Here is a 16,233-nt window from a genome sequence, read left to right on the forward strand (position 1 = left end):
GATCCACCTGCTTCTGTCTCTGAGTGCTGGGACTAAACTGCCCAGCCAATACTGCCCAGCCTGGATGGATATATTTTCATACATCATTTGAGTAACTCATTCTTTTGACCATCTTCCTACCTTTTTTATGACACTAAAAGAAAACTGACTAGGTTGGCTGAGCCCAAAAAATCAAGGGGCTAAAAACCACAGATGGCTCTATTGGAAACGGCTTCACCCCACATGACAGGCAGAGAAAGAGGGCAGCAGGCAAGTCAGTTATTATTTGAAATGACAGTTGCCACCTCTGCTGCTCTCCCTATCTGTATGAATAGAAGGGATCCCCAATGTGTTGACAGGACCTAGATGCTCATAAATGCTAAAAGTTCCCTCCAGGCAGCCAGTTGGAGCCAAATGCTGCCTTGAGAAATAAAAAACATTAGCAATTTCCATATCCAGGCGACACTGATGAGAATGTCTAGTTATGAGATAAGGAATCTAAAACTTCACCTCTACAAATACATTTCTTTGTGAAAACACTGCAGTGACATTTCAGTATCTTCTGAATGTCATTACTTCGCCCAAGCAGTTTCCATCACTGCTATCCTGAATGTAGGAGAAATCCCATGGCACTGACATCAGTGCCTTTGAGGAAGGAGGGACCCAGTGCTAATTCTGCATGGCCCCCAGCTGGGCAAGAACAGACGATTGACTAATAGAGAACACCTTGGGGGAAAGGGAAAAGTAGAAGTGGGGCGAGCAGCTTTTCTTGGCATCCGCAACAGTCATTTGATAGGCTCAGAGAGTGAGGATGGGCTGATCCCCAGGGTTCAGAACTCCAGGCTTGGTTTGTGATCCCATCCAAAGCAGTTTTCCTTAGGAAAACCACCCTCACTGGTATCCTCTCAAGTTTCTGTGGAGGAACAGAAGGTTCTCCGCATGGGAGTGTTCTGAAACACCTGCTGGTGCACACTTGAAAGAGAAGAAAAGCAGCCTGGGAACACAAGCGCTTATCCAGTAACCTGGGGAAGCAGTTGGCTCAGGCCTGCCAGGCAGGTGTGAAAGCTTTCAAAGACTTCTTCCTTCAAGGAGGATGCAGTTCTGGCTGCACCATCTGTTACAACATGCTGGAGAAAGTCAAAGAGTCCTGCTCTTGCTAGCAAAGTTGTTGGCATAATCTGTTTTTTTTTTTTTTTTTTTTTCCTGTGAAGCCACCTATAACTTGGGAGTTTAGATTTGAAGCTCAAGTGCCTGGATTCAATTTCTTCTATCACTCAGTATCTAAGTGACCCTGGGGAACTTAACCTCTCTGAACCTTAATTTCTCATATGTAAGATAAGTGATATATTCTCTTATATTCTCTCTCATAAGTGAAATATAAGTAGTAATAGTACACACATCACAGGGATGTAAATTGTTGATTATGAAGCATTTCCTTCCTGTGTTCACAGGTTGTACCATGACCCCATGACCCTGCTCACAGCCCTTACTCAGAGAAAAGACCCTGGGGAAGCAAGAATAGCAAAAAGTGTGTGTGTGTGTGTGTGTGTGTGTGTGTGTGTGTGTGTGTTTAGAGACAGGGTTTCTTTGTGTGGCCCTGGATGTCCTGGAACTCCTTCTATAGACCAGGCTGGCCTCGAACGCTCAGAGATCTAACTGCCTCTGCCTTCCTACTGCTGTAATTAAATCCATGCACCACCACCACCCTAGACTCACATCTTTGAAATCTAAATTCTACCACTACCAGCTGAGATCTAACTCTCAGACTGGAGTCCAAATTATTCCTGCATTCTAAGCTTTATGTTCTCTTCCTTATGGGGCAGAAGCAATTGTTGTTCTCTACCGCAAAGCCAGTGCACAGTCCAAGCATGCAATGTGCCTCACCAGATAAAGACCAGTCTCACCTTAGCAGCTGGCTGCAGAGCCCTAGGCTAGGCTTTCTGTCATACATGAGAGGGGCTTTACCTTTTCCTGGGATTCTCTGGATCGCTTTGGACCTTGGTGGTTTCTTCCAGTCACAACATCTCCTCTGACTTCAAATTCATGCTGAAACCAAACACAAAACCTTTTATTTAGTTATTTAGTTATTATGTGGCACACCTGTAGGCATTAAAGCCCAACTTGCAAGGCTGGCTCTCTCCAGCTACCCTGTGGATTCTGAGATTTGTATTTGGGTTATAAGGCTTGGCAGCTAGTGCCTTCACCTAAGTCATTTCCGACAACCCCAATGCGAATCTTTGTTGAAATTACCAATCGGCTTTCATCTCACTGGAACTTGATTTTTTTTAAAAAGTATTTTAATTTCTCACATCTATCTCTTCTTGAAACATTCACTTAGCATTTAGATTAAACCACTAGCACTGTGCTGTTATAAGGATAACTGGAGGATTCTAGATCATTTAAATCAATTGTATATTGTCAGCTGAAGAGATCAGGGCTTTCAGAGTTTTGTGGAGAGATTTATAGCTAATGAAGTCAAAATAATAAATGGGGCCAGTGAGATGGCTCCACAGGTAAAGGTGCCTGCCATGAAGTCTGACAACCTGAGTCCTAACCCAGAACCCAAACCCAAATTAAGGTAGGAGATGCTACCAAGTTGTCCTGACATCCACACACAAACGAAGGCTTCCATACACCACACACACACACAGACAGACACACACACACACAGACACACACACACACAGACAGACACACACACACACACACACACACACACACACACAGACAGACACACACACACACACAGACACACAGACACACACACACACACAGACACACACACACACAGACACACACACACACACACACAATTTAAAAGATAAAACTGCACATTTTTCAGTCTAAAGAAACGCTGATGTTTTTCATAGTTAACTATTTTGATAAGCAGAGAAAGGACAATGGGCGAGGGAATTTGGAGCTTTGGGGAAGAATGCTTGGACGCCATTGCGAGGGAAGCTCAGATGGTAAGGATGAGGGGCCACACGATAGGAGGGAGCCAACTCCTGATGCCGGCAAGTTGTCCTCAACCTCCACACATGTGCCAAGGCACACACCTTCCCACCATCAATAAAGAGTCAAGCAAACCCCAAAGGAGAAACCATCCCCGTGAAGCGTCCAGTTGTCCTAAAAATAAAATCAAATTCTCACCGTGGCTTAACACAAACTCTTTCCAGATCTAGTCCTTGTCTCTGATTGCTCATCTCTCATCTAACCTGTGCTCCCCACACAAAATTCACCAACTTTCTATCTCCAAATACAGTGGTCTGTTTTTCTTTAATAAACCAAGCTCATACCAGATGGTGGAATTGCACTCAGGAGGCGGAGGCAGGTGGAACTCTGTTTTTGAGGCCAGCCTGGTCTCCAGAGCAAGTTCCAGGACAGCCAGAGATGTTAGGCAGAGAAACCTGATGTTGAAAAACCAAAAATCAGCCGGGCTTTGGTGGCGCACGCCTTTAATCCCAGCACTCGGGAGGCGGAGGCAGGCGGATCTCTGTGAGTTCGAGGCCAGCCTGGTCTCCAGATCGAGTGCCAGGATAGGCTCCAAAGCTACAGAGAAACCCTGTCTCGGAAAAACAAAAAAAATACAGTGCTCTACCTGTATGCAAATGCCATCCCTGCATAATCCAGATCTTTACACTTCCCGTTCCTACATGAGTTGTTCTCTACATTTTTTTAAGATTTATTTATTTATTATGTATAGGTGTTCTGTCTGCATGTGTCCCTGTAGACCTGAAGAGGGCACCAGATCTCATAAGGGATGGTTGTGAGCCACCATGTGGTTGGTGGGAATTGAACTCAGGACCTTTGGAAGAGCAGCCAGTGCTCTTAACCTCTGAGCCATCTCTCCAGCCCCATTTTTTTTTTTTTTTTTTTTTCAAGACAGGGTTTCTCTGTGGCTTTGGAGCCTGTCCTGGAACTAGCTCTTGTAGACCAGGCTGGTATCGAACTCAGAGATCCACCTGCTTCTGCCTCCCGAGTGCTGGGATCAAAGGCGTGCGCCACCAACGCCTGGCTACATTTTTAAAAGACAATTCTTTCTTGTTATTTAGGTGGCAGCTCAGTCCTTTCACAAAGACTTTGCCTGGCCTCTGTAACTGAGGTAGGTAACTAGACTCCAGACAATTGCTAGTCTGTTGTCCATCAAAGCATTTATTAGTATATGAAATTCACCTATTTATTGTACATCTCCCCTTACTAGGGAATACATCATTCCAGAATAGGGACTTGGTCATTCTTGTTTACTCTGGTATTCCCAGTAAATGACATTTGGTAGGCTCCCAGTAAATGGTCACTAAATGAAATTAAAATAAAAAGTTTCATTTAATTAATTATGAATATACTGAGTAGTATACAATAATTTTAAACAGATTTCACTGATTTTGTTTTGTTTGATCCATCATCATCATCAATCATCATCAATTCTTGGCTGTTCTAAAATTATTCTTCCTCTTACATGCTTACCATATTTACTTCTCATTGTTCTTAGCATCATAAAAAAAAAGCAGCATTTCTTGGAAGGAAACCAATTTTTAAACATAGATCAGCACATCAATGGTCCCCCCATTGAGGAAAAGATGTCTACTAAAGGGAGAAAGCAACACCAATGCTAAGGCTTTCTGATTAGTTGGTATAAACTACCTACCACACTCAGAAGTTTTCTTTCTTGAATAGACTGAATCACCCCTGGAGAGAACACAGAAAAGGAAAGTCACGCAGAGCAGAACCATGCGTCCCTTTGTGGAGGTGGGAAGTTCAGTGGTTCACAAGAGAGTGGACTCTTTAATAAGCCTGTGGCAGATCTTTCTGGAGACAGCCTATGTTTAATTTAAACATTACAAAAGTGCTGCTGTACGTGGATTCCTGTCTACTATAAAATGAATCCCTCCCAGTTCATGTGCTAACCCTGCTAAGAGAAGACCAGGTCCTATTAGAAATCCATTTTCTATCTGAACAGAGCCATATGCATTTAAAGACAAAGCTAGCTTTATGTTAAAGACCTTTTGGTAGCGCAGACTTAGCATCAGCAGAAACCTCAGGTGTTAAAATGCAATTCTGAGGTGTTAAAAGGAGGAGCAGACACACTGCACTGTACTTACATGAATAGCTAACTATCCATTTTCCTCCTGCAATTCCCAGAAAATATTTCAGTGTCCGTTCACACACAAGCTCAGCATCTGCAGAATGAAACACAGCCAAACGGTTAGAAAGACAGAAGAGGTGCTGCCCAAGAAGCTGGAGCCCAGCTCTTGCTTGCAAGACCAACCTGGAGCGGAGACTCCAGTATCCTTGAGATAAAATCAGAAGCCAGAAGCACCACTGATGATAACCAGCAGGGATGGGTTTTGGAAGCGTGGAAGAGGCAGATGCCATGTTAAGACCAGAGGAACTGTCGGTCTCAGCTTTGAGATGCCAAGGCTAGAGTTGTAGCCTATGTTAATTGGCACCAGTGATGAATGCGAGCAATTTACTTTACCAGACCGAAATATGTGAGGGAAGAAAATAGTGTTGGAAGTTCTCAATTTGAAAAAAAAGAAAAAAGACCCTAAATTAAAAATGCCAATGTGACAACTTCACCCCTGCAGTTCCTCCCTGGGGACCCTGACCCCCTTGTATTCCCGGAGGGACAGGAAAATAGTCTCGTCATAGCTATTCTCTTTCCTATGTAGGTATTTCAATAAGCAGTAGCTGAAGAATCTGTTTATTGCCTAGTGTTTCAAAGGCCCCTTTGAAGAACTAAGCAAACTGAGAAAAACCCATTTCAACAGGAGAAATGTATTCAACTAAATCCCAAACACAGCAGGCCATCTGCAAATAGTGGAAGTGGCCATTCTGCCTTACAGAATTCCTCATAATTTTTGAAGCTGCTTGTTTAAATGCTATAAAAGCTGATTTTAGTTCACAAGTAACAAATGCTGTATTGCCTTTGACTTCAAAGAGCTACTTTAGACTTAATTTGTATTTTAAAGCTTTCTTTCACCCTTTATCACCATTGATTCAAACCTATTTCTTAAACTATATTAAAATTTAATGACACTCTTCTCTCAAATAATACTTAGCATGCCATATCCTGTTCTGGCACCTGATTCTAATGAGCACTGACCTCTGATACAATTTTCATGCAGGGGAAACCTAGTTTTAGCAGTCTTAAGGCAAGGAGTCAAAGAGCTTTGGACCCTGTGGTGAAGCTGAGAGCTCTGTGACAGTTTGAATGTAATTGGCCCCCATAATCCCAAAGGGAGTGGTACTATTAGGAGGTGTGGCCTTGTTGTAGAAAATGTGTCACTGTGAGAGTGAGCTTTTGAGTTTTCTTGTGCTCAGGATGTACCCCCCCCACTGTGTCTCAGACCATTTCTTGTTGCCTTCAAGATGTAGGACTCTCAGCTACTTTGCCAGCACTGTCTGCCTGTGTGTTGCCATGTTCCCCACCTGAACTGTAAGTGAGCCACCCCAATTAAATGTTTTCCTTTATAAGAGTTGCTGTGAGCAAGGGGTCTGTACCAGGTTGGAGAAACCCACAGAAACAGTTGGCCTGAAAAAGGGAAAGCATATCGACCCCAGACGCTCTTTGGGAGGCCAGTATGGGACTAATCCAGCCCCCTGATCATGGATGCCAATGGGGAGGCCCCTGCACTCCTGGGAGCCTCTGGAGGTGGACTGGCGTTTTGCCCTGGTGGGTGGAGGGGACTTTGAGAGCCCATCCCACTTGAAGTGATGCGCTCTGTCTCTGAACACATGGGGAGGGGCCTAGGCCCAGCACAGGAAGATTTGGTGGACTTGGTGGAGCCCCGGTTGGGGGCCCTACCCTGCCTGGGGAGTGGTGGGTGGATGGGGTGGGGGGTAGGTTGGAGGTGGGGGAGAAGGAATGGGGGTGAGGGGAGGGAGAGGGAGAGGGGAATTACATGTGAAACAAGCCTGTTCCCTAACTTGAATTAATAATAATAATAATAATAATAATAATAATAATAATAATAATAATAATAATAGAGTTGCTGTGAGCTGGGCGGGGGTGGCGCACGCTTTTGATCTCATCACTCAGGAGGCAGAGGCAAGCAGATTTCTGTGAGTTTGAGGCCAGCCTGGTCTACAAAGTGAGTTCCAGGACAGCTGGGGCTGTCACACAAAGAAACCCTGTTTCAAAAAACAAAAACAAAACAAAACAGAGTTGCTCTAGTCATGGTGTCTCTTTACAGCGACAGAAACGCTAACTAACACAAGCTTTAAGGACAAAAATATCCCAGAATGGGCAAGCATACACCAGAAAACCAAAACCAACTGTTAGCAAGGCGTTAGAGTATAGTCATAATTTGCACCTCCCACATCCCCATGCAGTTTTCTGACTTTCTGAGCCTTATAATAATTCTTCAGATGCTTAAAGATGGATATCTCAGCCCCTTGAGTCTTCTTATTCCTTTTCCTCTGCCAAACATTCCTTTTACTACAAATTTTTTTTTAGATTTATTTTTTACATGTATGTTTGTGTATCACATGCATGTCTGGTGCCTGAAGTCACGGGTATTGGATGCTCTGGAACTAGAGTTACAGATGGTTGTGAGTTGCCATGGGAGTGCCAGGGATCAAACCCAAGGTCCTCTGTAAGATCAAGTGCTCTTCACCACTGAGCCATTGCTCCAGCCTTCAAACATTATTTTGAGTTTCTCCCCTCTCTTTTCTTTTGAGACGGAGTTTCCATGTGTAAAATCCCTGACTGTCCTTGAACTCACAGAGATCTGCCTCGAGAGTACTGGAATTAAAGGTGTGTGCCATCACTGCCCAGCCTCTCTGGGTTTATTAGTTGCCACAGTGAAAACACTGTTCAGCACAGAGAGTATCAACTAAACAGTCACTCCAGCAGAAGATTCAAAGGCTTCTTTTGCTATGTATTTCAGGCTCTCATAAATGCTCTGAAATGTATTCACAGATTTTACAGTCAAATAAAAACTCCCAGGGGTATTTTCTACAGGCACAATTAAGACTGAAAAAGGAGAAAGCCCATGACACATGAGTGGTTCCACTCTTTGTCCTTTCCATGTTAAGGTTATAGGGCACATACTCAGCCACTCTCAAGACAGGATCCACTGAGTGAGTGGAATATACTTCCACCCTGTCCTCTCTTTGTCTTACTTTTCTCTTCCATGATCTGGTCTCTGTTCTATACCCACCGAACTCCAAGCAAGTACACAGGAAGTGGTTCAACAGCTCATTTTGCCACTCCCCAAATTTTAACCCAACCTAAGGTCATATATGATTACTGTTTACGAAGGAATAACTGACCGACTATTGGGAGACTTCATCCATGGCATTCTTAAACAAAGACAGGCTCAACACTATGATCTGAAATGCTAGGCCAAAAAGTATTGTTTTTTGAAAATTTGCATATATATGAGACATCTTTCATGCATAGCACAAAATCCATTTTTTTGTTGTTGCTTGTTTTGTTTTTTGAGACAAGGTGTTTCTTTATAGCCTAGGCTGGCCTTGAACTTCTGATCTTTCTGCCTTCATCTCCTGAATGCTGCGATCAAAAGTTTGAGTCACCAGAGCCAACTTAATGTTTTGTTTGTTTGTTTGTTTGTTCATTTGTTTTGAGACAGGGTTTCTCTAATAGCTTTAGAGTCTGTCCTGGAACTCACTTCGTAGACCAGGCTGGCCTCAAACTCAGAGATTGATTCCCTAGTGCCGGGATTAAAGGTGCATGCCACCCCCACCCAGCTTGTTTATGTTTTATATACATAACCTGAGGGTAATCTTTTATTTATGGTGCTAGAGACTACCCAGAGCAGTGGTTCTCAACCTTCCTAATGCTGTGACCCTTTAATACAGTTCCCTATGTGACAATCCCTAAGCATTAAGCTTGGTGATACTCTTCCACCAGGCTACATCTACAAACCCCAAAGGCAATTTTACACAACATGCTTCCTATGCCTACATCTTGACTACGAACCGTCACACGAAAAGGAGAAATTTCTACTTGCAATGTTATGTCCATATTCAAATAGTTGTAGATTTTGAATTTTTGGATTAGGGATGCTCAACTTGATTTATATGGCTCTTAATGTGATTTGAGATAAATGCAATATAGTCTGTAAAGGTTTGTAGTGTACCTGTTTTCATAATGACATGGGTAGTCTCCTCAGTAATTGCATCAGTTAAAGTGAGGCGGTATTTTTCAGCAAACTTTTGCACAATCATCTGAAACAAAAATCAAACATTAAATGATGTTAAGTTAGAGGCTGGAGAGAGAGCTCAATGGTTAAGAGCACTGGCTGCTCTTTCATAGGACCCAGGCTCAATTCATAGCATCCACATGGCAGCTCACAACTGTCTGTAACTCCAGTTCCAGGGGATCTGGGATTCTCACACTGACGTACATGCAGGCAAAACACCAACACACATAAAATAAATAAAATCTTTAAAAGTTATGCTAATTTATCTCTGGCAAACAGCTTAGAGCATTATTTTAACTAAGTATCCACTCTCAGAAAAGGCACATTCTAAAAATGATTTAAATATTGATTGTGTGTTTGTGAATATACTTGTACTGCAGTGGGAATGTGTGGTCAGAGGACAACTGTGGAGTTGGTCCTCTCCTTCCATTCTCTTGTGTGTTTTGGGGATTGAACTCAGGTTGTCAGACTTACACACAAACACCTTTTCCTGTTGAGTCACCTGGATCATCCTGCCCTGGGTTTTAAAAATATAACATGGTTGAAGTCTCAAAATTGACAACTTAATAAAAACTATGTATAAATCAGCCAGGCATGGTAGCATACACCATTAATCCCAGCACTTGGGAGGCAGAGGAAGGCAGATCTCTATGAGTTCAAGGACAACCTGGTCTAAAAACTGAGTTCTAGTCCAGCCAGGGCTACACTGGTAGAAGTAAACAACACCCCACCAAGCAAAGAAACAAAAAAACCTCAAATCCATATATACGTCAGAGAAAGACATTCTAATGCAGTCTAATGTAGTACCAGAAGCCAGGGAATTACAACCAAATGTCATCTAACTTGGTTCTCTGAGTTTCTTTGCAGAATGACAGACCACCATCCTGTAACTGAGATTTTCAGCCTACATCTCATAAACTGAGTGGTAACTAGCCTTACATAGAAAGGATACACACACACACACACACACACACACACACACACACACACACACACACACCTTAAAACCAAGACTCAAGTCTGATAGTTACAAAGCATTCAAATGAAGATATTTGTAGTTAATACACCATATCAATTCTTTCTTAAGGAAAAATATTGGAAGAGACTCATTTTTCCCAAAAGAAATCTAGAGTCCCTTAGCTATTATCTATCAAGCAAATAAAAATCAATAGGCAATAAAATAAATTAACCTGCTCCATTATGGCATAGTTGACATAACAGGTAGCTACTGTTTGGAAATAAACTTATTTACTGGGGAGCATCATTTTCTAGCCCTCAGCACCCATGCAAATATTTATGTGGCCCTGAGTACTGCAATGGAAGTCAGCTGCCTTTCTTGCTGCCTCACTCCACACTGCTACTGAGCACTGGCAAACCCAGCGGGCTGGAGAAGCTAAGCCCCCCCCCCCCTTTTGCTGCTGCCCTCTGCCAGTGTCATTAGCAATTCTGAACTGGTTAATTGCTGAAATCCCAGCCTTAAAACAGTGTTCAGTTAGAAGAGCAACTGCTGAAAAGATCATCTTAATACGGGCTTCAGAATTAATCATGTGTAATACAGTCAGTGGCTTTCATCATAAATTTAACACACTTCAGCAAATCTCAATAGAGCTCAAAGTTTTCCTCTTTGCTTGTTTAAAGAAAACATGTACCCAAGCCACTTGTAGTTTAATCTGCACCTCAGAATTGCCCAAGGCAAAAATGATTAGACCACTACAGCTATCTCTAAAAAGCTGAACTCACAAAACAAAGGAACAATGAATACAAATTTTCAGTGAATAAATGGGAATTCTGGATGTGTAGGCAAGTCCATCAAGAGCTATTTAAACAAACACAGGTAAGAATTTTCAGAGCAAACTGCTGGCTGAGCATGGGAATATGAGGTGACATCAACAGTTATTATTCTGTACTTATACATTGTATCTATCAGGGCAGACAAAGCCTGCTTTGCCTTTTCAAGAGTGGGGACACAGAGGGCCACCGAGAATTTATGCAGAGTCACTCACTACCTGTAGAGCCATTAGGATGGGGAATGGTGCCTGGCCTATGAAGACTCTATTAAGCGAGACACTTCAGAATGATTTAGTTGCCTCTCAGTGTGCAATAAATGGCATCTACTATTAAATCCAACGGATAGTCAGGTATGTTATAGTATTTTAAAGAAATATACAATTATTTCATTATAACAGTTAATTATAGGAGAAATAATTTTCCCAGAATGCTTGGAATCTATAAGCAGCTTAAAAAGAAGCATGGGCTTCATGTTTCAATGCGTATGAAACAATTCCCATTTCTGGCACCAGGGACCAAGGAGGTGCCCAAACTCTAATAAGCAAGGGCTGTCAAGGGCAGAGAGGAGAGAGCAGGGTATTGAAAACACTGTCTTACCAGGCAAGATAAAGACAAACAGACCCTGGAGAAATGCCACTGTCTGGCAGTATCATCAGAACCAGCCTGCATTTAGTCAGAAGCTGCAAAGTTTCCTTAGATGTGAACCCAGGAAGGAAATCATACCTCTTGGAGAGAGGTGCTCTATCTAGTTACCCTTTTTTTTTTTTTTTTTTTTTGATAATCCAAAACCAGTACCATACCCAGCAAGGTGCCTAGTATTAAATAATTACTTCCTCAGATAGATTTCTTCCTAGAGGTTATTCATTGCTAGCACATCTATAGTAGTCAAGTCAAGTCCCAGTGACTGTAGAGATAATTATGAATACACTCACTACTTCTTTGGGGGTCAAGCCTGACACCACCATGGATATTCCTTTATTGGCTCTTCCTTTTGAAGATGTCAATTCTGGCTTTTTCTTGCTCACAGTTTCTATCACTGCAGTATGAGCATGAGTAGCAGCCGGACTCTCGAAAGAGTCAGAAACCTGATACTGGGATATTGTCCGTGCAGAGGTTGAAGCTGGTGTGGTGCAAACATAAGCTGGCTCTTTAGGGGACTCAGATTCAGGGTCTCTATTAGAGAAAAGGCTGATTCCAGATTCCAGGTATGGCGTTCCTTCTGCAAGGAAGAGAAGTTTAACTTAAGTGGCAATAAATGTTGAATTCTTCTTTGTGAAGAACTAAAAAGACCCATTAAGTCATGCTACGAGGACACTCTGTTGGTTAAAGCATGGTGCCTTAACTTCTCTAAAGAGTAATATGACACCATATACATACATACATACTATATATATATATATATATATATATATATATATATATATATATATAGAGAGAGAGAGAGAGAGAGAGAGACAACCCAGGGCTGGAGAGATGGCTGCTCTTCCAGAAGACCCAGGTTTGGTTTCCAGAACCCATATGGTAGCTCAAAACTGCCTCTAACTTTAGATCCAGGGCATCCAACACCTTCGTCTGGCCACCATGGGCAGCAGGCATGAATTTGGTACACAGACACACATGTAGGCAAAACACTCATACACATAAAATAAAAATAAATAAAACTTAAAAAAAAAAAAGGTTTAGTGATAGGATGTGTACTGCAACACTACAACTCTGTTTATAACAGTATAATTTTAGAAATGACTTAAATGTCAATGAGATTGAGTAGGAGGCTGAATTCATGCCAAGCTTGGAAGAAAGTGTTTCTACCTGCTCAGACATCTTTTTTTTTTTTTTTTAAAGATTTTATTTATTTAATATGTATACAACATTCTGCTTCCATGTATATCTGCACATAGAAGAGGGCACCAGATCTCATAATGGATGGTTGTGAGCCACCATGTGGTTGCTGGGAATTGAACTCAGGTCCTCTGGAAGAGCAGTTGGTGCTCTTAACCTCTGAACCCTCTCTCCAGCCCCTGCTCAGACATCTTACGGGCCTACCCATTAGATTTTACATTTTGAATATAAGTGTTTATATGCAAAGATGGTTCTAACATGTTAAAGAGGATAGCTAAAAATACTTATTAATATACTTGCTGTGTGTGTATAGTCACTCACACTTCTGTTTATTTACTTACTTATATGCTGTATGTGTGTGCATGTGACGTAGAATAAGAAGGTAACTTACAGGGCTTGGTTCTCCCCTCCCACCCTGTGAGGCCACAGATGGTACTCACAGGTCATCAGACTTGGTGGCAAGTGCCCTGACCTGAGAAGCCATCTTGCCAGTCCAGAAATATTTACTGTGGTCAGGCCTAGTGGCACAGGCGTATAAGCCCAGCTACTCCAGGCTAAAGTAGGAGGATCACAAGTTCAAGGCTTACCTGGGCTATATAACAAGTTTAAAACTATTTTACTTTAATTGATTGAACTCCAGGTGAAGCAAACCTCTAAGTCAGTTACTCAAGTAACTCAGACTACAGACATATAAATATCACATTTATAACTATATCCTAAAAATAAAACTCTGAGTAAACTAACTAAAGAAGCCTGCAGTGTTGGCCCACACCTTTAATCCCAGCACTCAGGAGGCAGAAGCAGATGGATCTTTGTGAGTTCGAGGCCAGCCTGGTCTACAAAGCAAGTTCCAAGACAGCCAAAGCTCTTAATTTATATTCATTAAAAATAGATCACTTTGGGTTGTGACTTATTTTCCAGTAAAGGACAGACATGTAACTTTATTCTAGGGTCTTACAATTCTAACAGGTGAAGCAAAACATGTAGATGACTAACTAGATCTTCAAAATTATTAGTAATCCACTACGGACAGAGTCACTGAAGGGACACTCGCCCACTTGGACATGTGGCTCTGGCAGGCCTTGCCCTTCTCCCCATTCCCTCTGCCTTGCTAAACACTGTTGCATTACACTACTAAAGCTAGCCACCAAGGCCTATTCCCTTTTTTGGCCATTTCCCCCTCCTGAGGCTGACTACAAAGGTCCAGTTATTTAAGCAATCGGCATTAAGATGCCGATTAAAATAAAAAAAATTAATTAAAATTTTAAAATTAAAAAATTAAAATTAACATGCCCAATTAAAATTAAACACCTCATCCTGATGTGGGTTTCCTACTTTTCCTTTAAAAACCACCAATTGCCTATGTGCCACTTCTGTCCCCTCTCTATCCAGAGGCAGTCCTTTGTCGCTCAGGGACAATTACCCTGCCCTTTACCACCACATCCTAGCCCATTCTAACACAGTCCTCCCCTTTTTCTCCTCTTAAAATGACACTGTAAGGTCATTTGCTGCTGGTTTCTGCCTGAGTCAGAAAGCAATCATGGTAATTTTTCTTCCCTGCTTAATACAGGATCTTCCTGTGAAAATAGGTGTTTAGGTATGTGCCTAATCTGGGGTCCAAGAGGAAGTGGCTGCTGTTAGGGGTCTCCTTCACTTACAGCTGTAATAATTTTCAAGTAACTCAGATTGTAGCTCAAGTTATTTTTCAAGAGTGTACTCTTGAAACTTTTTCAAGAGTATGCAGGATACAGAGTGAAACAAGTGTTTCTCCATTAAAATAGATGAAGCATTTAACTAGATCTTGCCTTGGCAAGCAAGATGGTCCTGTTAAGTTGTGCTGCTCACCTGACTTCCCTGCTTCAACAGTCCAAAGGAGCTCCTCTTGAGATGGGCAGTTTCTGTTTTGAAGACTCCCAGAGCGGCTGTGTGCAGAGCACCTACTGCCTGCCAACGGAGATTTAAAAAGGGAAGGCCTGGAAAGATAGATGCAAGAAGAAAACCATCACCACCAATTCGGAAAAGTCTAATCATAACTCCTCAGCCGCCTAAGCGTAAGTGAAACACCAGCCAAAAGAGGCCACACGACAGCTCAGGAGCCTGGATTTGTGCTGCCTGCTGTCAGCTGACACCTCCTCTTCAGGGCTGGTCTGAGGCAGTATATTTCCGGGGTGTTTAAAAGCATGTCAGCATTTTTTCGCCCAAATTACCCACTGATGCTAATTCAGAGTCTATACTATTCTACCTGAGTCCAAATGCATGTTAGGCCTCTAATGGCGATAGAAAACTAAGCAGTGCTAACATCTCCACATTTTATTTCTACTTAATTTGAGGAGAATTTATAGTTTCATCCTTATTCCCCACACTTTTAATGTCCAAAGTCATTCTAAGACAAGAGGCTGAGCTGGAGAGATGGCTCAGCAGTTAATAGCACCTTTTCTTCTTGCAGAGGATCTGGATTCAAATCCTGGCACACACATGGTGGTTCATAACTGTCCATAACCCACATGAAGGATATACATGATACAGACATACATTTGAGCAAAACACTCACACATTTAAAAAAAAAAAAAAAAAAGCCAGGTAGACTGAGAGTCTACCTTCTGAGGCAGAAGCAGACAGAGTTCAAGGTTATTTTTGCTATATAGTAAGCTCAAAGCCAACCTGGAAAAAATGTACAAAAATAAGTGCAATCAAAAAACAAAAACAGGGCTGGAGAGATGGCTCAGAGGTTAAGAGCACCGACTGCTCTTCCAGAGGTCCTGAGTTCAATTCCCAGCAACCACATGGTGGCTCACAACCATCCGTTATGAGATCTAGTGCCCTCTTCTGGTGTGCAGATATACATGGAAGCAGAATGTTGTATACATAATAAATAAATAAAAATCTTTAAAAAAAAACAAAAACAAAACCAAAGCCGGGCGATGATGGCGCACGCCTTTAATCCCAGCATTCAGGAGGCAGAGGCAGGCGGATCTCTATGAGTTCGAGACCAGCCTGGTCTACAAGAGCTAGTTCCAGGACAGCCTCCAAAGCCACAGAGAAACCCTGTCTCGAAAAACCAAAAACAAAACAAAACAAACAAACAAAAACACAACACAATATAACCCAACCATTGGGGCAGACACATATTTCAAACACTTTGTGTAAAATACGGGAAGGCCTGCATTTGATCCCCACCATCACACCCCTTAAAAAAGTCAATGATTAGAGGGCTGGAGAGATGTCTCAGAGGTTAAGAGCACTGACTGCTCTTCCAGAGGTCCTGAGTTCAATTCCCAGCAACCACATGGTGGCTCACAACCATCTGTTATGAGATCTGGTGCCCTCTTCTAGTGTGCAGAATGTTGTATACATAATAAATAAAATCTTAAAAAAATAAAGTCAATGATTAAATGTTAACGCATGTGTCCACTAAGTAGTTCCTCCATTCTTTTGAGTGTTTATGACTTAGTATGCCAAG

At 42.1% G+C, this 16,233-nt stretch overlaps 1 protein-coding gene across 8 annotated transcripts in view; it reads right to left on the minus strand.

Moving 5' to 3' along the window:
• The window catches only part of Brca1 (BRCA1 DNA repair associated), a 67,423-nt gene that overhangs the window by 7,096 nt on the left and 44,094 nt on the right, over positions 1–16,233 (minus strand). For all 8 annotated transcript variants that reach the window (XR_003487416.2, XM_027428049.2, XM_027428050.2 and 5 more), the window contains 6 exons: positions 14,619–14,746; positions 11,867–12,153; positions 9,084–9,171; positions 5,079–5,156; positions 4,625–4,665; positions 1,945–2,025 (listed from right to left, as the gene is read on the minus strand). Coding sequence is in view for 7 of the 8 variants with exons in the window: in XM_027428049.2 (XP_027283850.1) it covers positions 1,945–2,025; positions 4,625–4,665; positions 5,079–5,156; positions 9,084–9,171; positions 11,867–12,153; positions 14,619–14,746 (703 nt within the window). In the remaining variant the exon portion in view is untranslated. The remainder of the gene's footprint in view (positions 1–1,944; positions 2,026–4,624; positions 4,666–5,078; positions 5,157–9,083; positions 9,172–11,866; positions 12,154–14,618; positions 14,747–16,233) is intronic.

Source organism: Cricetulus griseus, chromosome 7, assembly GCF_003668045.3.
Source record: "Cricetulus griseus strain 17A/GY chromosome 7, alternate assembly CriGri-PICRH-1.0, whole genome shotgun sequence".
NCBI lineage: Eukaryota > Metazoa > Chordata > Mammalia > Rodentia > Cricetidae > Cricetulus > Cricetulus griseus.